Genomic DNA, 18,306 nt, shown 5'->3' on the forward strand with positions numbered 1-18,306 from the left:
TCCCACAAAGACTGAGGTTGAGAAACAGTCAGGTACTTTATTTTCTAAATGGACCCACTGCAATCCTCAAATGCTATTGAACAAGTAGTATATTGGTGTATTCTTGGGGCCATTAAAAGTCAGAAGGAGCTCTGGTTTCTGTTTCCTGTTCCCCAGCTGGTTTCAGTTCTCTTACTCCTCCTCCTGTCCCTTGGGGTAACTTCTGCTGTGAAAATTATGTGAGAATCGCTCTCTCCAAGAGACCAGGACCTAGAACTTCCCAGAGCAAGGACCCAGCTGGTGGAAAATAAAATCCAGATGAGAAACATATTTCTGGGGAATGGGGAGCTTGTTGAGGGCATCCTTAATAGACTTCGTGGAGTACAGTAGACTCTTTGGAGTGAGTAGAAGAATGTGAAGTTGAAGAATAATTTTTTAAAACATAAGAGATTCTAGAGAGTATCAGAGTGCTAATAGGAATGATAGAACATAGAGAAAGTATTGATACTGCGGGAGACCGAGGGAGCAAGTAAAGAAGGGAAGTTCTTGAGTAAACGAGGGGGTGAGTTTTACAGGACCAGTAGAGAGGGAACACTTGGGAAGGAACACTTGTTTTTGCAACATTCAGGGAAAGGCAGAGAACAGTGGTGCAGGAACCGGCAGGAGGGGAATCCAGTGGAGTAGGAGGCAGAACTTGAGAGCATGATGAGGGGTCAGAGAGGAGTTTTGCAGCTTTGAAAAGAAGAGCAGAAGGGCCACAGTGATTATTATGGGTAATGGGAAAATGAGTGTAATGTGGAAGCAGTCACCTTTCAGAACAGTGATGAGTCTCCACATGAAGAGACTGGTCCTACATGGTGCATGGGACCCATCACTAGAATTCAGTGCTTCCTTCTCAAGAACTGCAGACGTAAGCTGGTCCCCTCCCCTCTTAAAGCCCTAATGTCCTCTTCTGTCCCACAATGAGGACGAGTATAGTCAACACCGAGCTTGTTGAGATCAGAGGCAAGAACAATGAGAGTGTGATCCAGTGATTGCCACAAAGAAGGGGTTAAAAAAAAATGGTATCTTCTGTGTTTTTGTTCCTTGTAAATCACAGGTTTTCTCCCTCAAACCATGGTGGAGTCATCATGGCACAGCTTTTTCTCGCTGGCAGGAATCTTCCTGTCATTGCAGAATCTCCTTATTAATTACATTAAAAAAAACCAAAAAAACCTCAATCTAAGTTTTACCTCCTTTATAAAAACTAATCCAAAATGGATTACAGATTTAAATATGAAATGCAAAACTACTAACTTTTGAGAAGAAAACATAGAAGAAATAGTGAAGACTGAAGCCTAAGCAGAGAGTTCATAGACATGGCACCAAAAGCACAATCCAGAGAAGAACAAAGTATAAATTGGACTTAATTAAAATGGAAAATGTTTAGTCTTTTGAAAGTTACTATTCAGCTTCGGAGTCAATTAAAAAAAAAATTTAACAACGTATCAAATCATGACATTACCCTGCTCTTCATTCTCCAGTGGCTTCCAAATTTCAAACTCAGGCTTACCAAGCCCTACCAGAGCTAGCGCAGACATCATTTGCTGGAAATCTGTTCTCCCTTTCACAGAATAGCAGATGAATACTGGGTCTGTTTCAATAGATGAAGAGACAGAGAACGAGGCACTCAGATCAGTGACTGTAAAGATTGAGGGAAAAAGGTAATTTTGTGATTGACAGAAGGCAGCAATGAAGGTTATCAAGAGAATAAATACAGTTTAATGGACTAGAAGGGAGAGTGCCTGAGAAGCTACTTTATTTTAGAGGCTCAGAAAACCATATCCTGAGGAGGTGACATGTAAGCTAGAATCAGAATTACATGAACTGCTAATGTGAAGTGTAACCACCCAATGGGTTCACCTTGCCTGCTGCCTAGACATAGTCAATTTATCAGGGCAGGGAAATTACAGTAGAGAAAGAGTAAGTCACACAGAGCCAGCTATGCGGGAGACTGGAGTTTCATTATTACTCAAATCAGTCTCCCCAAGCATTCAGGGAGCAGAGTTTTTAAGAACAACTTGGTGGGTAGGGGGAAGCCAGGGAGTCAAGAGTATTGATTGGTTGGGTCAGAGATGAAATCACAGGGAGCTGAACCTGTCTTCTTGCACTGAGTTAGTTCCTGGGTGGGGGCCACAAGATCGGATGAGCCAGTTTATCCATCTGGGTGGTGCCAGCTGATCCATCAAGTGCAGGGTCTGCAAAATATCTCAAACACTGATCTTTGGAGCAGTTTAGGGAGGGTCAGAATCTTGTAGCCTCCAGCTGCATGACTCCTAAACCATAATTTCTAATCTTGTGGCTGTTAGTCCTACAGGACAATCTAGTCCCTAGGCAAGAAGGAGGTCTGCTTTGGGAAAGGGCTATTATCATCTTTGTTCTAAACTATAAACTAAGTTTTTCCCAAAGTTAGTTCAGCCCATGCCCAGAAATGAACAAAGACAGCTTGGAGGTTAGAAGCAAGATGAGGTTGCTTAAGTTAGATCTCTTTCACTGTCTTGGCCAAAATTTTGCAAATGTGGTTTCAGAAGTTCAAGGGAAGATATATTTCAGGCAGAGGAGTGGTTAGTGCAAAGATTCTGAGACAAGAATAAGCTTGGTGTGTTTGAGAAATAAAAATATTATCAGTGTAGTTACATCATCATTGGTGAGAAGAAACGTGACATGAGAGAAGATCAGAATACACAAGAACCAGATAATACAAGGCTTTCCTAGAGAGGATTTAAATGTTTGTTTTATTAGTGCAATGGAAAGCTATTACAGGGCGTTAATCAGGGGAGGAGCATGATGATACACTATGAAAAAGGTTTGTAAAGATGGATTGCTACGAAGCAAGAGTGGGAGCAAAAAGATGAATTAGGAGACTATTGCAGTTGTCCAGATGGTGATGGATTGGAGTCACGTGATAGTGGTGCATAGAAAAGAAACACACAGATTTGGTTGATGTTTCTGACCTAGAGTCAATGTGATTTGGTGATGCATTACAGGAAAATAATCAGGAACAACTCCTATTTGATACTTAAGATATTGGGTAGAGGGTGGTAACTTTTTCTAAATTTGGAAATGATATAGAACACATGGCAATCAGTTTTTTGGGGAAGAATCAAATTGATAGGTCTGTTTTAGTCATGCCACATATAATACTTCATTTAGATTTTCAAGTGGAGATGCAGAGGAGGGAGGTAGATATCAATCAGGACTTCTGAGAAGAGGTTGTGGATTATGATGGAGATTTGGGAGGGGTCGTCAATGGACAGGTGAGATTTCAAGTTATAGGAACACATTACCTAGGATGACTGCATTGATACAAATAATGAGGGAGTCTAGAATTGAGCCCTCGGATACACCAATGTTTAAAAGTCAGGAAAGAGTCAATCAAGGAAATTGGGAAAGAGAAGTCACTGAGGTAGGAGGAAAACCAAACGTGTGATGTCACCAAGAAAATTTTATAGTTCAAGGACTGGTCAACTGAGTCATATATGCTTAGGGGCTTAAGATTCCATTGTTACCTGACAGATGGTAGATTTCCCCCCATGGGATTCGTGGGCAGGCACCAGATGTCTGAACCGGCAGTGAGGTAACGTGGCAGCAGATGTCACTGTTGTCCGTAATAAGAGTAGTCCTGGTGCAGTAATGACATGAAGCCCTGTAGAATGGGTTGTGGTGAAGATGTGAAATGAGGAAGTAGAGAACTGAAGTGGAAGTGCCCTTCGAGGTTGCTGTCTAGGCAAGCAGAGATTGCTTGTAAAGTTTAGGAGGAGGTGTGTACTACAAGGAGTTTTTTTTTTTTTTTTTTTTTTAATTAGTAGATTAGAGAATTTATGTATTTGCTGATGGAAATAACAAAATAAAATTTAATGATACAGGAGAGAGAGAGAGAGACCACCTCCATCTCTTCCTCTCAATACCTATTCATTTCTATTAGTTAATGTTTTATCATTCCTCTGTTTTATTTCATAATATGGAATATTTTAATAGAAAATACAGAAGTAATTAAAGTAATGTGACAGTCTTGAAATGGAGCAAAATATAAAGCCTTATTATTGCAATGAGAAAGTAAGTAGACATGATTGGCATTTCAAAACACAGTTCATAATTACAGAGTTTCCATAGATAAATAAAAATAATTAGTGTAAGTACCTGAGATGTCAGATTGTTAGATGATAAAGAACCAAATGAGATTTTTTTTTTTTTTTAGACGGAGTTTCACTCTTGTTGCCCAGGCTGGAGTGTAATGTTGCGATCTCGGCTCACTATAGCCTCCACCTCCTGGGTTCAAGTGATTCTCCTACCTCAGCCTCCTGAGTAGCTGGGATTACAGGCATGTGCCACCACTCCCAGCTAATTTTGTATTTTTAGTAGAGACAGGCTTTCTCCATATTGATCAGGCTGGTCTCGAAATCCTGACCTCAGGTGATCTGTCCCCTCGGCCTCCGAAAGTTCTGGGATTACAGGCGTGAGCCACCTTGTCTAGCCCAAACAAGAAATTTTAAAGCAATAACAATTATGTTCAGTTTTTTAGAGAGCAGTAGACCTTTTCCCCTCCTCTGGGGGAAAACACTAGAAACATATGACATATCAGTCAGTTTCACCAGATAAATGGAACTCATATATATATGAGATGTTGGTTAATGAGACTTTGGAAGCTGGCTCAGTAAGTCTGAAATCCGTAGGGCAGACCATCAAGAAGGGAAGGCTGGAAACTCCCAGGCTGGAGTTGATGCTTCAGTCCACAAACAGAGTTTCTTCTTCATGGAAATGTTGGTTCTGCTCTTAAAACCTCTTAATTTTTTGTTTCAGGCTCATTCAGATTATGAAGGATAGTCTTCATTACTTGAAGTCAACTGGTCGTAAATGTTAATTATATCCAAAAGGAAATTCACTGCAACAGCTAGAATAATTTTTGATGAGGAGGACGCTGTAGCCTAGCCACATTGACACACAAAGCTCACCATCAGAGTCCATTCCTTTCATCCTGTCACCCATAAACCCATAAACATCTCCTTAAATCATGTTTGTTTAATTTCCAAAGAAAGGCAAGAACAAAGTTCCCCTTCCACCTAACATGATACACCTATCTGCCCTATAACTAAAAATGCACTGACTCTTTCTCCAGAAGAGGATGCAGAGTCCTTGGGTGATGTTCTCTTTCTCTCTCTCTTTTATTTTTATTTTTATTTTTGAGACGGAGTCTTGCTCTATTGCCCAGGCTGGAGTGCAGTAGTGTGTTCTCGGCTCACTGCAACCTTTCCCTCCTGAGTTCAGGTGATTCTCCTGCCTCAGCCTCCCAAGTAGTTGGGAATGTAGGTGCACACCACCATAGCAGGCTACTTTTTGTATTTCTAGTACAGACAGGGTTTCATCACATTGGTCAGGCTGAGTCTTGAATTGCTGGCCTCAAGGGACCTACCCACCTCGGCTTCCCAAAGTTCTGGGATTACAGGTGTGAGCCACTGCGCTCATCCTTCCTTCTTCTTTTAGATCTCCTCTAACATAAATAACATGATGTAAAATTACCTATTATTAATACATTTTATGTTAGATAATGAGATAAAAGAGGAAAGAAAACAAAAATTTTTGTTAGACACAAATTTACTCATGACAAAATAAGAAGTATTCATTAAAATTATAGTCTTCACTTCTGCACCTGATCCCATGATCATGGCTGGTATTTATAAGTACCATCTTTCACTTCTCATTCCATATTCCATTTTCCCTCAGCTAGTACCTCAGCTGGTCATCATCTGTGCCTAGTGGGAAAACCCAGACCTTCATTCCTGAAAGATCTGGGGCATTAGCAGTCCTGCTTGATATAGTTGTAGTTTTACATCGACTTTAATGACAGGACAAGGTAGTACTAAGAGATGCTCTAATGGGTCTCTCGTATTCCAGACATGTTCTTCATTATCTCTATTTAATACAGAAATTGGTAGCATACCAATTTCCTTCTCAGTAATCAGGATCAGTCACCCCATCCATACAGTAACTCCCTTCTTTGCTTGCTGATTCAGAGCAAGAGGAGCTCAAAGTAGTGGTGGGCAGTGGTACCTTCTAGTTCTGTAGAAACATTGTTGTGTCTCTGGGTGGATACATTTCTTCCTTTGGAACTAAGACCTCTGAGTCAACACAGCATAAGGTCATGAGGATGGCAGAAATTTTTCTAGTGGATCACTAGGGGTAATAATGAGTGGTGCAATTCCCATTTCTGCCCCTTCATTGCTGGACCCTTGGATTCTAGTTAGAGGAGAGAGAGCAGCACATACTGCATACTGATTTAGAGTATACAAAGCTTCCTAAAGGATATTGCCCCAGCCCTGCAAGTTATTGCCTGCTAGCTGGTGCTGGGGTGAGTCTTCAAAAGATCATCCCACCATTCCATCAAGCCAGGTACTTCAAAATGGTGGACAATATGGTAGGACCAGGGAATTCCAGAGTGTGGACCCATTGCCACAGTTTATTTGCTGTGAATTTAATCCCGCAATCAAACCGATGCTGTATGGAAAAGCATGATGATGGACAAAGCATTCCATAACTCCACAGATGATAGTTTGGCAGAAGCATTACGTACAGAGAAAGCATATTCATGTTCAGAGTTAATGTGTATTCCATTAAAAACAAGGCCCTGCTTCTCCCACGAGGGAAGTGGTCCAATGCGTTCAACCTGCTACTGGGGAGCTGGGTGATCACCCCAAGGAATTGCGCCATATCAGGGACTCAGTGTCCATCTCTGCTGTGGGCAGATTGGGCACTGAGGAGTGACTGTAGCCAGATTGGCCTTGGTCAGGGAAACTCTATGTTGCTGATCCCAGGAACACCCTCCATTCCTGCCACTGAAACCGTAGAAGCAGGAAACATGTTGGAATGATTAAGGAAAGAAACCAGATTTCTCTGAATGTGTCTAGTTCTTATGGTATTTTGACTGTGACAATAATGGGATAGGAGGTGCCAACTGAGAAGAGATTGTACTTGATGTACAACAGCATTACCTATATAAACATTTTTTAATGATCCCTTCACTGGGCTTGAAATTACTTTTCTACTCCCGTAGTCTAGATACCCATCATGACTGGTAAAATGTTTACTATGATTTGACTATCTGGAATGATCTCTAGAGACTGTGGCAGACTATATTTTCCACTGATATCTATGTTATATATTTATCTCATCCCACATATTGTCTTTATAGGTAATTCCCACTCCTCTCACTCCTCCCACAGAGAGGTGAGGGTTTTCCCCGCTCTGTTTCAATCTGGACCAGGCCTTGTGACTGCCCTGACCAATGGAGTGTGGCAGAAGTAATGCTATATCCCTTCCAAGTGTAGTTCATAAAAAGAATGAAACTTCCATTTAACACTTTCTCACTCAGATCACTCATCCTGGGAGATACCATCAGCCATGTTGTGAGAATACTCAAGCAGTTCTGTGGAGGAGAAGCAACTTTCCAGCAATGACTCATTATCTATGGGATTGTCACTTAGAAGTGAATTTTCTAGCCTCAGTCAGGCCTTCAGATTACTGCAGCCTCAGCTCACATCTGACTACAAACTCATGAGAGATTTCAAGCCAGAAACACTCAACCCAGAAACTCCCAAATTTCAGAGAAACTGTAACAGATAGTAAATCAGATTACTATTATTTTAAGCCACTGCTTTGAGAGTGATTTGCTACATAGCAATTGATAACTAACACAGGGACAACCTGCTATAGTATTAGCTCAAGTGTGACTTAGAATAGGTGAAACATTATGCATTGTCAGGAATTTTATCAACCAGCAAGCCTCCCAACTCTGTGTGGGTCTCACAAAATCTCCATCAATTTTGTGAGACCCACACAGTTAATTATTTGACTATATCTTCCAAAATTTACTCTGTGATTGCCATTTTAACTGGAAGAGAACACACTGGCCAAGAGGAACCGTTTGACACCACTTCCCTATAAATTAGGACAGGAAGTTAGTGTTAGGACCTGAAGGAATGAGAGTAAGGGACATGGTTATTGGAGGAGACATTGTCTCTTTCTGTATCAGAGTGTGTCCTTCCTCTGTCATTTTGTTTCTCAGTAACTATTATGTGCTTTGTGTATACATACACAAATCTGATCCAGACTTAGTTGGTTTACTATTTGTAGTAAGATTTGAGGTGTAAAGGGTATGGGGGACTCTTTTTCTGAATGAATTAGTGACTCTATTCACTGTTGCTGAGAACTCTTCTTTCAAAAGAACAGAATTAGTGACAGCTTAGCTTGCCCACACCTGTGATTTCAAGAGCAGAGAGTTCCCAGAGGGGCTTGCACAATATATTGGGGATGACGGCCTCGCTCTTCAGATTTGCTTTCCTAACTGGGACTTCTGCTCATGTTCTCCTCTCAATGGCTGTGTCATCACCCCATATGAAAAAGACCATTTGTTCTATAGTGTGGACCGAAAAGATACATCTGTGTTTCCAAGACGTAATATTAGTTCCAATTCTCATGGTCTAATATTAGTTCTTATTATGCTTTCTAGTTAAGAAAGCATTTATTCAACTGCTAGAAAGCAGGGGAATCATTGCTGGGTGTAATGGCTCACACCTGTGTGGGGATCGCTCCAGCGTAGAGACCCCTAAGTGTCTCCGCCATAATGGAGTTTGAGCCCAGACACATTTCTCCCCTCCTGGACGCAGTCGAGCTAAGGGAAAGAAAGAAGTGCAAGAAGTTTGATTTTGCAGAAGTTTTCTGGTTCACTGATCTAACAGCTTGGCTGGGTGAAGGCTGTGTGGTTTCACTGCACATTCTATTTCTTGAAGTTTCTGCTCTGGGCTTGTTTTATGACTCCGTTACCAGGTACTCACTGAAGCTTGTGACTATTCATATGACATTTGAAATTGTTACCTCTAAGATTTATACCTTGGTTTGACCGTTGTAAAATGTGATCTTGTTTCTGTGTTTCGATTATCAGATAAGTAGAAAAGGTCACCTGTTTGTTTTATGACTTCTTGATCAATCTTTATGACAGTTGATTGTATGCTTCTCCTTTTACTAGTTTTAACTTGAACCCTAGGCTTGCAATGTTGTGATTTTCTCTTCTCCTTTGTTGTAGTTACCTCACTAAGTAACCTGACATCAGCCACTGCAGGCTAAAGGGTATATAATGAGACCCTGTGCACAAAATAAATCTCTGACTTGGGCAATCCTCGTCAGCCCTCCAGACCCCAAACTTTCCTGTCGTTCTTTTCTTCTGCGCACTCTCTCTTCCAGGTTTTGGGACCCTCTTGCTGGTCAAGAGACCCCCGGCAGACGTGCCGATCTCACGGACCACAACACACCTGTAATCCCAGCACTTTGGGAGGCCGAGGCAGGCTTGAGCCCAGGAGTTCAAGACCAGCTTGGGCAACCTGACGAAACCCCATCTCAAAAAATAAAAACAGAAAAGCAAAAATAAGCCCCACGTGGTGTGGTGGTGTGTGCCCGTGGTCCCAGCTACTTAGGAGACTCAGGTGGGAGGATCACTTGAACTGGGGAGGTTGAAGCTGCAGTGAGCCATGATTGCACCACTGGACTTCAGCCTTGATGATGGAGTAAGACCCTGACTCAAAAACAAAACAAAACAAGAAAAGAAAGGGGAATCTGATTGCACATTACAATTTACTAGGGAATACATAAAGGGAACAAAGTTAATCTGTGATTAAATACAGATTATTGCCCTCTGCTCCAAACTTTATAAGTCAAGATGCTTTGATGCTGCAGTGACCCAATCCGTATTCAACAACAACAACAAACACCTCCCCAGTTAATTCTGATGGAACAGCATCCATGTAGATCAACATTTGGGAAACAGTTAACTAGATGGCATTTGGAGCTGGGGGAGGCATGAGACGGAAAGGTAAAAAGGAACCACAGTTGAATAGTCCCCAGCATCCCAAGGTCATGAAGCATTTACATGGATTTTCTTTCGTCTAGTGGCACTCGTAACTCAGAATGGATGAGATACAGGAGAGATCTCCAGCCTCCATAGTCTCTGGAATGTACATTCTGGAATGAAGGGGACTTCCTGCATTTAAAAAACAAAGTTGCTTGTACAGATGGGCTTAGAAATTTATTCTGGGGGAGTAGCCAAGAAATAATCAAGCTTCTTGCATTTAAAAGACAAAGTTGCTTGTACAGATGTGCTTAGAAATTTATTCTGGGAGAGCTAGCCAAGAAATAATCAAGCTTTCCGAGGTTGTCTCCCAGTGCGGTCGTAGAACTGAGAGTGAAGCAAGACTTACATTTGCTTGTTTTTTCTTTTTAGCCACCACAAGATGGAGCTCGATTTCTCTTTTTTTTCTTTTCTTTTTCTTTTAAAGACGGGGGTTTCACCATGTTGGTCAGGCTGGTCTTGAACTCCCGACCTCAGGTGATCCGCCCGCCTTGGCCTCCAAAGTGCTTGGATTACAGGCGTGAGCCACCACGCCCGGCTGCTCAATTTCTAATGCGTTCGTTTTCACGAGCGCTGGAGGCCCAAGCCAATCTTGCCGGGGATGGCTTCCTGCTGCTGCCTTTGACCCTCAGTTCCCCCTGTCCCAGCAAGTATGAATTTAGAGAATTGCAGACCAGCTTTCCTTCTTCCACAATCCCTCGCGCTCTTCCTTTCCAACTTGGACCCAGCAGAATGGCTCCCGCAAAGAAGGGTGACGAGAAGAAAAAGGGCCGTTCTGCCATCAACCAGGTGGTGACCGGAGGATACACCATCAGCACTCACAAGCGCATCCATGGAGTGGGCTTCAAGAGGCATGCCCCTCGGGCGCTCAGAGAGATTCGGAAAATTGCCATGAAGGAGATGGGAAGTCCAGGTGTGTACATTGATACCAGGCTCAACAAAGCTGTCTGGGCCAAAGGAATAAGGAATGTCCCATACCGAATCCGTGTGCCGTTGTCCAGAAAACGTAATGAGGATGAAGAGTCACTAAATAAGCTCCATCATTTGGTTACCTATGTAGTTGTTACCACTTTCAAAAATCTACAGACAGTAAATGTGGCTGAGAACTAATCGCTGATCGTCAAATACATCAAATAAAGTTATAAAATTGCAAAAAAAATATTGCGGCACCTATGTGAATGGTGTCCTGCTTCAATGTTGTCAGCCTAATTTCAAGAGCTATGAAACTCTACTGGTATAAAGAAAAGAGAACGGGAATTTGATTTTTTTTTTCTTTTTCTTTCTTTCTTTCTTTTTTTTTTTTTTTGAGACAGGGTCTTGCTCTGTCACCCAGGCTGGAGTGCAGTGGCACAATCATAGCTCACCGCAGCCTCCGCATCCCGGGCTCAAGTGATCCTCCCACCTCAGCCCCAATCCCTCAGCTTGGTCTACAGGTGTGTACCACCATGCCCAGGTAATTTTTGTATTTTTAGTAGAGACGAGGTCTCACTACATTTCCCTGGCTGGTCTTGAACTCCTGGGGTCAAGCAATTCGCCCACCTTGGCCTCGCCTCCCAAAGTGCTGGCATTACGGGCATGAGCCAATGTGTCCAACAGACTTATTTTTCTTAACTTTCAAAATGTGGACTATAACAACCCTCCACACACACACACAATGAGAAAAAGATAAATGTGATGATTAATATATTAGTGTAAAGTAACATGCTCATGCACTCCCACTCATGTTAGAGAAATAGATGACTATACGTTTTTCAGAAAGTTGTCTTCCTAAGTTGTGGCAATGGGCTTTATAGCTCTGAGAGTAGATAAGAGCAGAGAGATCAACTAAATTACAAACTATCCTTTCTAGTATTACCTTTTAAAATTTTTAATTTTTGTGGTTACACAGTAGTTGTATATATTTATGGGGTACATGAGATACTTTGATATCACCCATGCAATGTGTGATAATCACATCGTGGAAAATGGGGTATCCATTCCCTCAAATATTCATCCTTTGGGTTATAAACAATCCAATTATACTCTTGTAGTTAAAAAAAATACAATTAAATTATTATTGAGTATATTCACTCTGTTGTGCCATAGAGTAGTTCTCATTCATTCTTTCTATTCTTTTTGTACCCATTAACCGTTCCCACTTCTCCCCTGACCCCCGCTACCGTTCCCAATTTCTGGTAACCATCCTTCTATTCTCTGTCTCCATGAGTTCAATTGTTTTGCTTTTTAGCTCCCACAAATAAGTGAGAACATGCAAAACTTGTCTTTCTGTGCCTGATCCATTTCACTCAACATAATGGCCTCCAGTTCCATCCAAGTTGTTGCAAATGACAGAGTCTCATTATTTTTTGTGGCAGAATAGTACTCCATTGTGTATATGTACCATATTTTTTGTTCATTCATCTGTTGACAGACACTTAGGTTACAAACTATTTTAATTTTTTCTACAGACGAACCCACATTCATGCAAAGGAATGTATGTGGCACATGTATTCACTGTAGCATTTTTATTTTGCAACCAGCAAAAGATCAGAAACAATTTTTTTTTTTTGGAGACAGAGTTTTGCTCTTGTTGCCCAGGCTGGAGTGCAATGGTGCAATCTCGGCTCACCACAACCTCTGCCTCCCAGGTTCAAGTGATTCTTCTGCTTCAGCCTCCCGAGTAGCTGGGATTACAGGCATGCGCCACCACACCCAGCTAATTTTGTATTTTTAGTAAAGACAGGGTTTCTGCATGTTGATCAGGCTGGTCTCGAACTCCCGACCTCAGGTGATCCGCCCGCCTCGGCCTCCCAAAGTGCTGGGATTACAGGTATGAGCCACGGCTCCCAGCCCATCAGAAAGAATTTAATGTTCATTCATATGTGACTGGTCAGATTAAATTTTGTTACATTTATCCAATAAAATACAATGCAAAAAATAAAAAGAATGAATAACTTTTAGAATATAGAAACAGAAGGAACACTTTCTAACTAATGATATATCCATGATCATCCTAATAACCAAATCCATTTAAAGACATTACAAGAAAACAAAACTGCAGACCAATAACTCTCGTGAACATAGATGCAAAAATTCTCAAGAACATATTAGCAACTCAAACCCCAAAACGTCTAAACTATTATAATCTAATTTGTAAAACAATGTATAAAAATTATTCATGCCAAGGTATTCAAGTGTAATTCAAATTTCAAAAATTAATTAATGTAATCAATTACATCAACAGACTAATGAAAAAAACCACAGTTAATAGATGCAGCAAAAGTACTTGACAAAATTCAACATCCATTCATAATTTTAAAATATGCTCAGTAACCTAGGAATAAAGACAAACATTCTTAATTTGACAAACAATGTCTGCAAAAAAAATCCTATAGCTAACATACTTAACAGCAGGAAACTTGAAGCTTTCCCACTAAGGCCAGAAACAAGGCAAGGGTGTCTTCTGTCATATTGGTTTTCAGCATTGCTGAAGTCTTAGCTAATTCAATTAGAAACAAACTAAAAAGGCATGCATATTAGAAAGGAAGAAAAAAAACTATTTTTTTCACAACTGACATGATCACCTATTCAGAAAATCCAAGAGAATGGACAACAAATACTCCTGGAAGTAATAAGTGATTATAGCAGGGTTGCAGGATACAAAAAAAGTCAATCACTTTCCTAGATACCAGCAGTGAGCAAACGGAATTTGAAATTAAAAACACCATACTATTTATATTATCTCCCTCAGAAATGAAATACTTAGTACAAATCTAACAAATGATGTACAAGATCTAGATGAGAAAAACTACAACACTCTGATGAAAGAAATTAGAGAAGAACTGAAGAAATTGAGAGCTATTCCATGTACAGGGCTAGGAAGATTCAAGATTGTCAAGATGTCAGTTTTCCTCCATTTGATCTTTGGATTCAGTGCAATGCCAATCAAAATTTCAGCAATTTATTTTGTGGGTATAACAAACTGATTCTAAAATTTACGTGGAGAGGGAAAAGACCTGTATAGCCAACGTTAATACTGAACAAGAAGAGCAAAGTTGGAGGACTGACACTACCTGATTTCAAGACATACTGTAAAGCTACAGTAATCAGGACAGGCTACTACTGGCAAAAGAACAGACAAATAGATCAATGGAACTGAATACAGGGCCCAGAAATAGACTCACATTAATATAGTCAGGTGATCTTTATCAAAGGAGCAAAGGCAATTCAATGGAGAAAAGATAGTCTTTCCAACAAATGTTACCAGAATGACTAGACATCCATGTGCAAAAAAGTAAATTTAGAAACAGACCTTACCTGCTTCACTAAAATTAACTTAAAATGGCTCACAGACCTAAATGTAAAAGACAAAACTATAAAACTCCTAGAAGATAACATAGGAGAAAATCTAGATGACGTTTGATTTGACAATAACTTTGTAATTACAAAACAAAAGGCATAATCCATGAAAGAAAGAATCAAGAAGGCAATTCTTACTAAAATTGAAAATTTCCAGCTGGGCATGTAATCCCAGCACTTTAGGAGGCTGAGGTGGGAGGATCGCTTGAGCCTAGGAATTTGAGACCAGCCTGGACAACAAGGTGAGACCCCCCATCTCTACAGAAAAATAAGTGATGAGCTGGGCATAATGGTGCACAACTGTAGTCCTAACTACTTGAGAGAATGAAGTAAGTGTGGGGATCACTTGAGTCCATGAGGTTGAAGCTGCTGTGAGCCGTGATGGTACCACTGCACTCTGGTGTGGGTGACAGAGTAAGACTCTGTCTCAAAAAAAAAAAAAAAAAAAAAAAAAATCTGCTCTGTGGGAGAGTCTTGCGATAAACATATCAGATAAAGGACTGTTATCCAAAATATGTAAAGAACTCTTAAAACTCAACAATAAGAACACAGAAAGCCCATTTTAAAAATGGGTTAAGTCCTTAACAGGTACCTCAAGAAAGAAGATATACAGATGCCAGGTTAACGTATGAGCGGGTGCTCCCCATCAGATATTATCAGGGAAATGCAAGTTAAAACAGTGAGATACCACCCTACACCTATTAGAAATGGCCCAAATCCAGAACACTGACAAAACCAAATGCTGACAAAGACAAGGAACATCCTTATTCGTTATTGGTGGGAATGCAGAATGGTACAGCCACCTTGGAAGACAGTTTGGCAGTTTCCTATGCAAGTAAACATATGCTTACCATACAATCCAGCAATCATGTTCTTTGGCATTTATCAAAACAAGTTTTAGACTTCCATCCACACAAAAACCTGCACATGGATGTTTATAGCAGCTTTATTTATAATTGCCTAATTGGGAAGCAACCAAGATATTTTTCAGTAGGTGAATGGATAAATAAATGATGGTACATCCAGAGAGTGGGCATTATTCAATGCTAAAAAGGAATGAGCTCTCAGTCTATGAAAAGACATGGAGGAAACTTTAAATGAGAGATGCCAGTAGTAAAAGGCTACATACTGCACGATTTCTACTATATGACATTCTGGAACGGGAAAAACTATGAAGACAAGGAAAATATCAGTGGTTTCCAGGGAATAGGGAGGAGGGAGCCATGAATAGGCAGAGCACAGAGGATTTTTAGGGCAGTGAATTGAGTCTGTATGATACTGTAATGGTGAATACAGGTCATTATACGTTTGTCCAAACCCACTGTATTAGTCTGTTTTCATACTGCAATAGAGAACTGCCTGAGACTGGGTAATTTATAAAGGAAAGAGGTTTAATTGGCTCAGAGTTCAGCATGGCTGGGGAGCCCTCAGGAAACTTACAATCATGTCAGAAGGCAAAGAGGAAGCAAGGTATCTTTTTCACAAGCCAGCAGGAAGACGTGCCCAGTGAAGGGGAAGGAGTCCCTTATAATGGTTATCATATCTCATGAGAACTCACTATTACAAGACCAGCATGGGGAAATTGCCCCCATGATTCAGTTACCTCCACTTACCTCCACCTGGTCTCTCCCTTGACACATGGGCATTATGGGGATTACAATTCAAGATGAGATCTGGGTAGGTACACAGAGCTTAACCATATCACCCACTGAATGTAAAACACCAAGAGTGAACCCTAGTGTAAACTATGGGTTTTGGATAATAATGCTGTATCTATGTAGGTTTATCCACTGTAAGAAATGTATTACTCTGGTGGAAGATACTGATAATGAGAGAGGCTGTGAATGTGTGGGGGCAGTGGGTTTATGGGAAATCTCTGTGTTTTCTTCCCAATTTGCTGTGAATCTAAAATTGCTCTAAAAAATAAACTCTAGGCCAGGCACAGTGGCTCACACCTATAATCCCAGTACTTTAGGAAGGCGTGGCAGGAGGATTGCTTGAGCTCAGAAGTTTGAGACCAGCCTGGGTGACTTGGCGAAACCCTGTCTCTACAAAAAATACAAAATTTAGCTGGGCATAGTGGCACAAGCCTGCAGTTTTGCTACTCAGGAGGCTGAGGTGGGAGAACACCTAAGACCAGGAAGTCGAGGCTGCAATGAGCCGTGATTAGTGCCACTGGGCTCCAGCCTGAGTGACAGAGTTAAACCCGGTCTTTGTAAATAAATAAATAAATAAAACAAAAAACACTCAGTTAATAAAACAATGAGGCAGCTCCTTATGTACTGATGTAATACTACTATTCCATCTTACTGCTTAGAATTTACTCACATCTAGCTGGACGGATGACTGAGAAAGGATTATTTTAGCTGAATGAATTGCTGCCCAATTTGTTAATAAAGTAGAGGGAAGAATATTTGGTAGGCAGCCGGCAGTCTCCACAGGAGCTTACGCCTTTGGGTACTCAACATTTCTACGCTCTTCTCCCCAAACAGAAAATGTGGTCTCGTCTTTCCCAATGGCACTATCCCCAGAGTTTTATTTTGGACTTTTTCAGATTCAAGCAAGTCTGGAAATGTTTCTTGGTGGTGAATGTCCCATAAACACAAAAAATCCTCAGCTCCTGAAGACCCCAATATACAAGAGTGCAGTGGGAACTGAGAATCCACAATGACAACTTCCAATGAAGCAAAGACAAATGGGGAGGATGCAGCAGGCACTGTTCTACTGCAATTAACTAGGGCCAATGGGAAGCAAAGGAGGAATCCTCTGCCCTGGCAGTGGAGGAAGGCTGTTAATTAGCCAATCTAGAAGCCTTAGTTCTCTTGTCTAGAGGTCATAGACTGTTCTTGGCTTCTGGCTTTTCCTTCTTGCATTTTCTCCTTGTTCCTTATTTTCTATAGCCACAACGTTGTTGAGCATTGAAGAGTATACTTTTCTTAGGAACTTGAAAGCATTTATGAGTCAAGAATGCAAATGAACTAAGTAAACTGTTCTGCTTTGGAAATGCAAATAACTTTAGGGGAAACAGGAGGGAAAGGGAGAGGAAAATTGACAGTAAAAGCAGTGGAGTGAGGATGCTGAAAACAGGACTGCCCCATATTCATGTAGAGTTGTGTCTTTTGCCAGTGCATCAGGACAGTATGTTCCATACTGTAGGACCATTTCTGAGTGGTTATTTCCTGAAAGCAAAGTAAAAGGCTGAGTACCTTTGTGGTTGATTTATTTCAAAACAAAGGCATGAGGAAACAGTTAGCCCTGGTACTTTCCTTAAAGCAGAAGCTCAAAACCAGAAATTTATGAAAATGTAAGCCACATGGGAATTTCTAAATACTGTGTGCTCGAGGGTGTGTGTTTACTGGACATGGTCTGGTTCGTGTAATGAAGGTTGAAGATAATTTTGATTTGACATTAAAGGTTCTCACTTAAAAAAAAAAAGGTTCTCACTTGACACCTAGGTGATACTATTGTTTATTGATTCATTCATTCAATGAGCATTTAATAAATGCCTAGTACATATCAGACAGTATTTTACACATGGAGAATGGGGTTTAATCAGTGACCAATACAGACCAAAATCCCTGCCTTCAGAGAGCTTACATTTTCATTGTTTAAAAGAAACCATATCTCCAAAGGCTGTGCTCTAGGATAATAACAATAACAAGAACAAAAATCAGGAAAAATAAATAAATGAAAGAAAGCATATCAAGTTTCACACTGTTTTATAACTTTTTTTTAATTTTTTTTTATTTTTATTATTTTTTATTATTTATTTATTTTTTTGAGACGGAGTTTCGCTCTTGTTACCCAAGCTGGAGTGCAATGGCGCGATCTCAGCTCACTGCAACCTCCACCTCCTGGGTTCAAGCAATTCTCCTGCCTCAGCCTCCTGAGTAGCTGGGATTACAGGCACGCGCCACCATGCCCAGCTAATTTTTTTTTGTATTTTTAGTAGAGACGGGGTTTCACCGTGTTGACCAGGATGGTCTCGATCTCTTGACCTCGTGATCCACCCGCCTCGGCCTCCCAAAGTGCTGGGATTACAGGCGTGAGCCACC

The 18,306-nt window shown here is 40.8% G+C and overlaps 1 protein-coding gene across 1 annotated transcript in view; it reads left to right on the forward strand.

Annotated features, from left to right (window-relative positions):
• LOC110569336 (large ribosomal subunit protein eL31-like) overlaps window positions 1-11,162 on the forward strand; it is a 56,856-nt gene extending 45,694 nt beyond the window's left edge. Inside the window, exon 2 of the mRNA XM_064380973.1 lies at window positions 10,286-11,162. Coding sequence (XP_064237043.1) covers window positions 10,355-11,023 — 669 coding nt within the window. The 5' untranslated portion in view covers window positions 10,286-10,354 and the 3' untranslated portion in view covers window positions 11,024-11,162. The remainder of the gene's footprint in view (window positions 1-10,285) is intronic.
• The last annotated feature ends 7,144 nt before the right edge of the window (window positions 11,163-18,306 follow it).

This window comes from Aotus nancymaae, unplaced genomic scaffold (genome assembly GCF_030222135.1).
Source record: "Aotus nancymaae isolate 86718 unplaced genomic scaffold, 86718_ANA_hifiasm-v0.15.2.pri h1tg000028l, whole genome shotgun sequence".
Taxonomy (NCBI): domain Eukaryota; kingdom Metazoa; phylum Chordata; class Mammalia; order Primates; family Aotidae; genus Aotus; species Aotus nancymaae.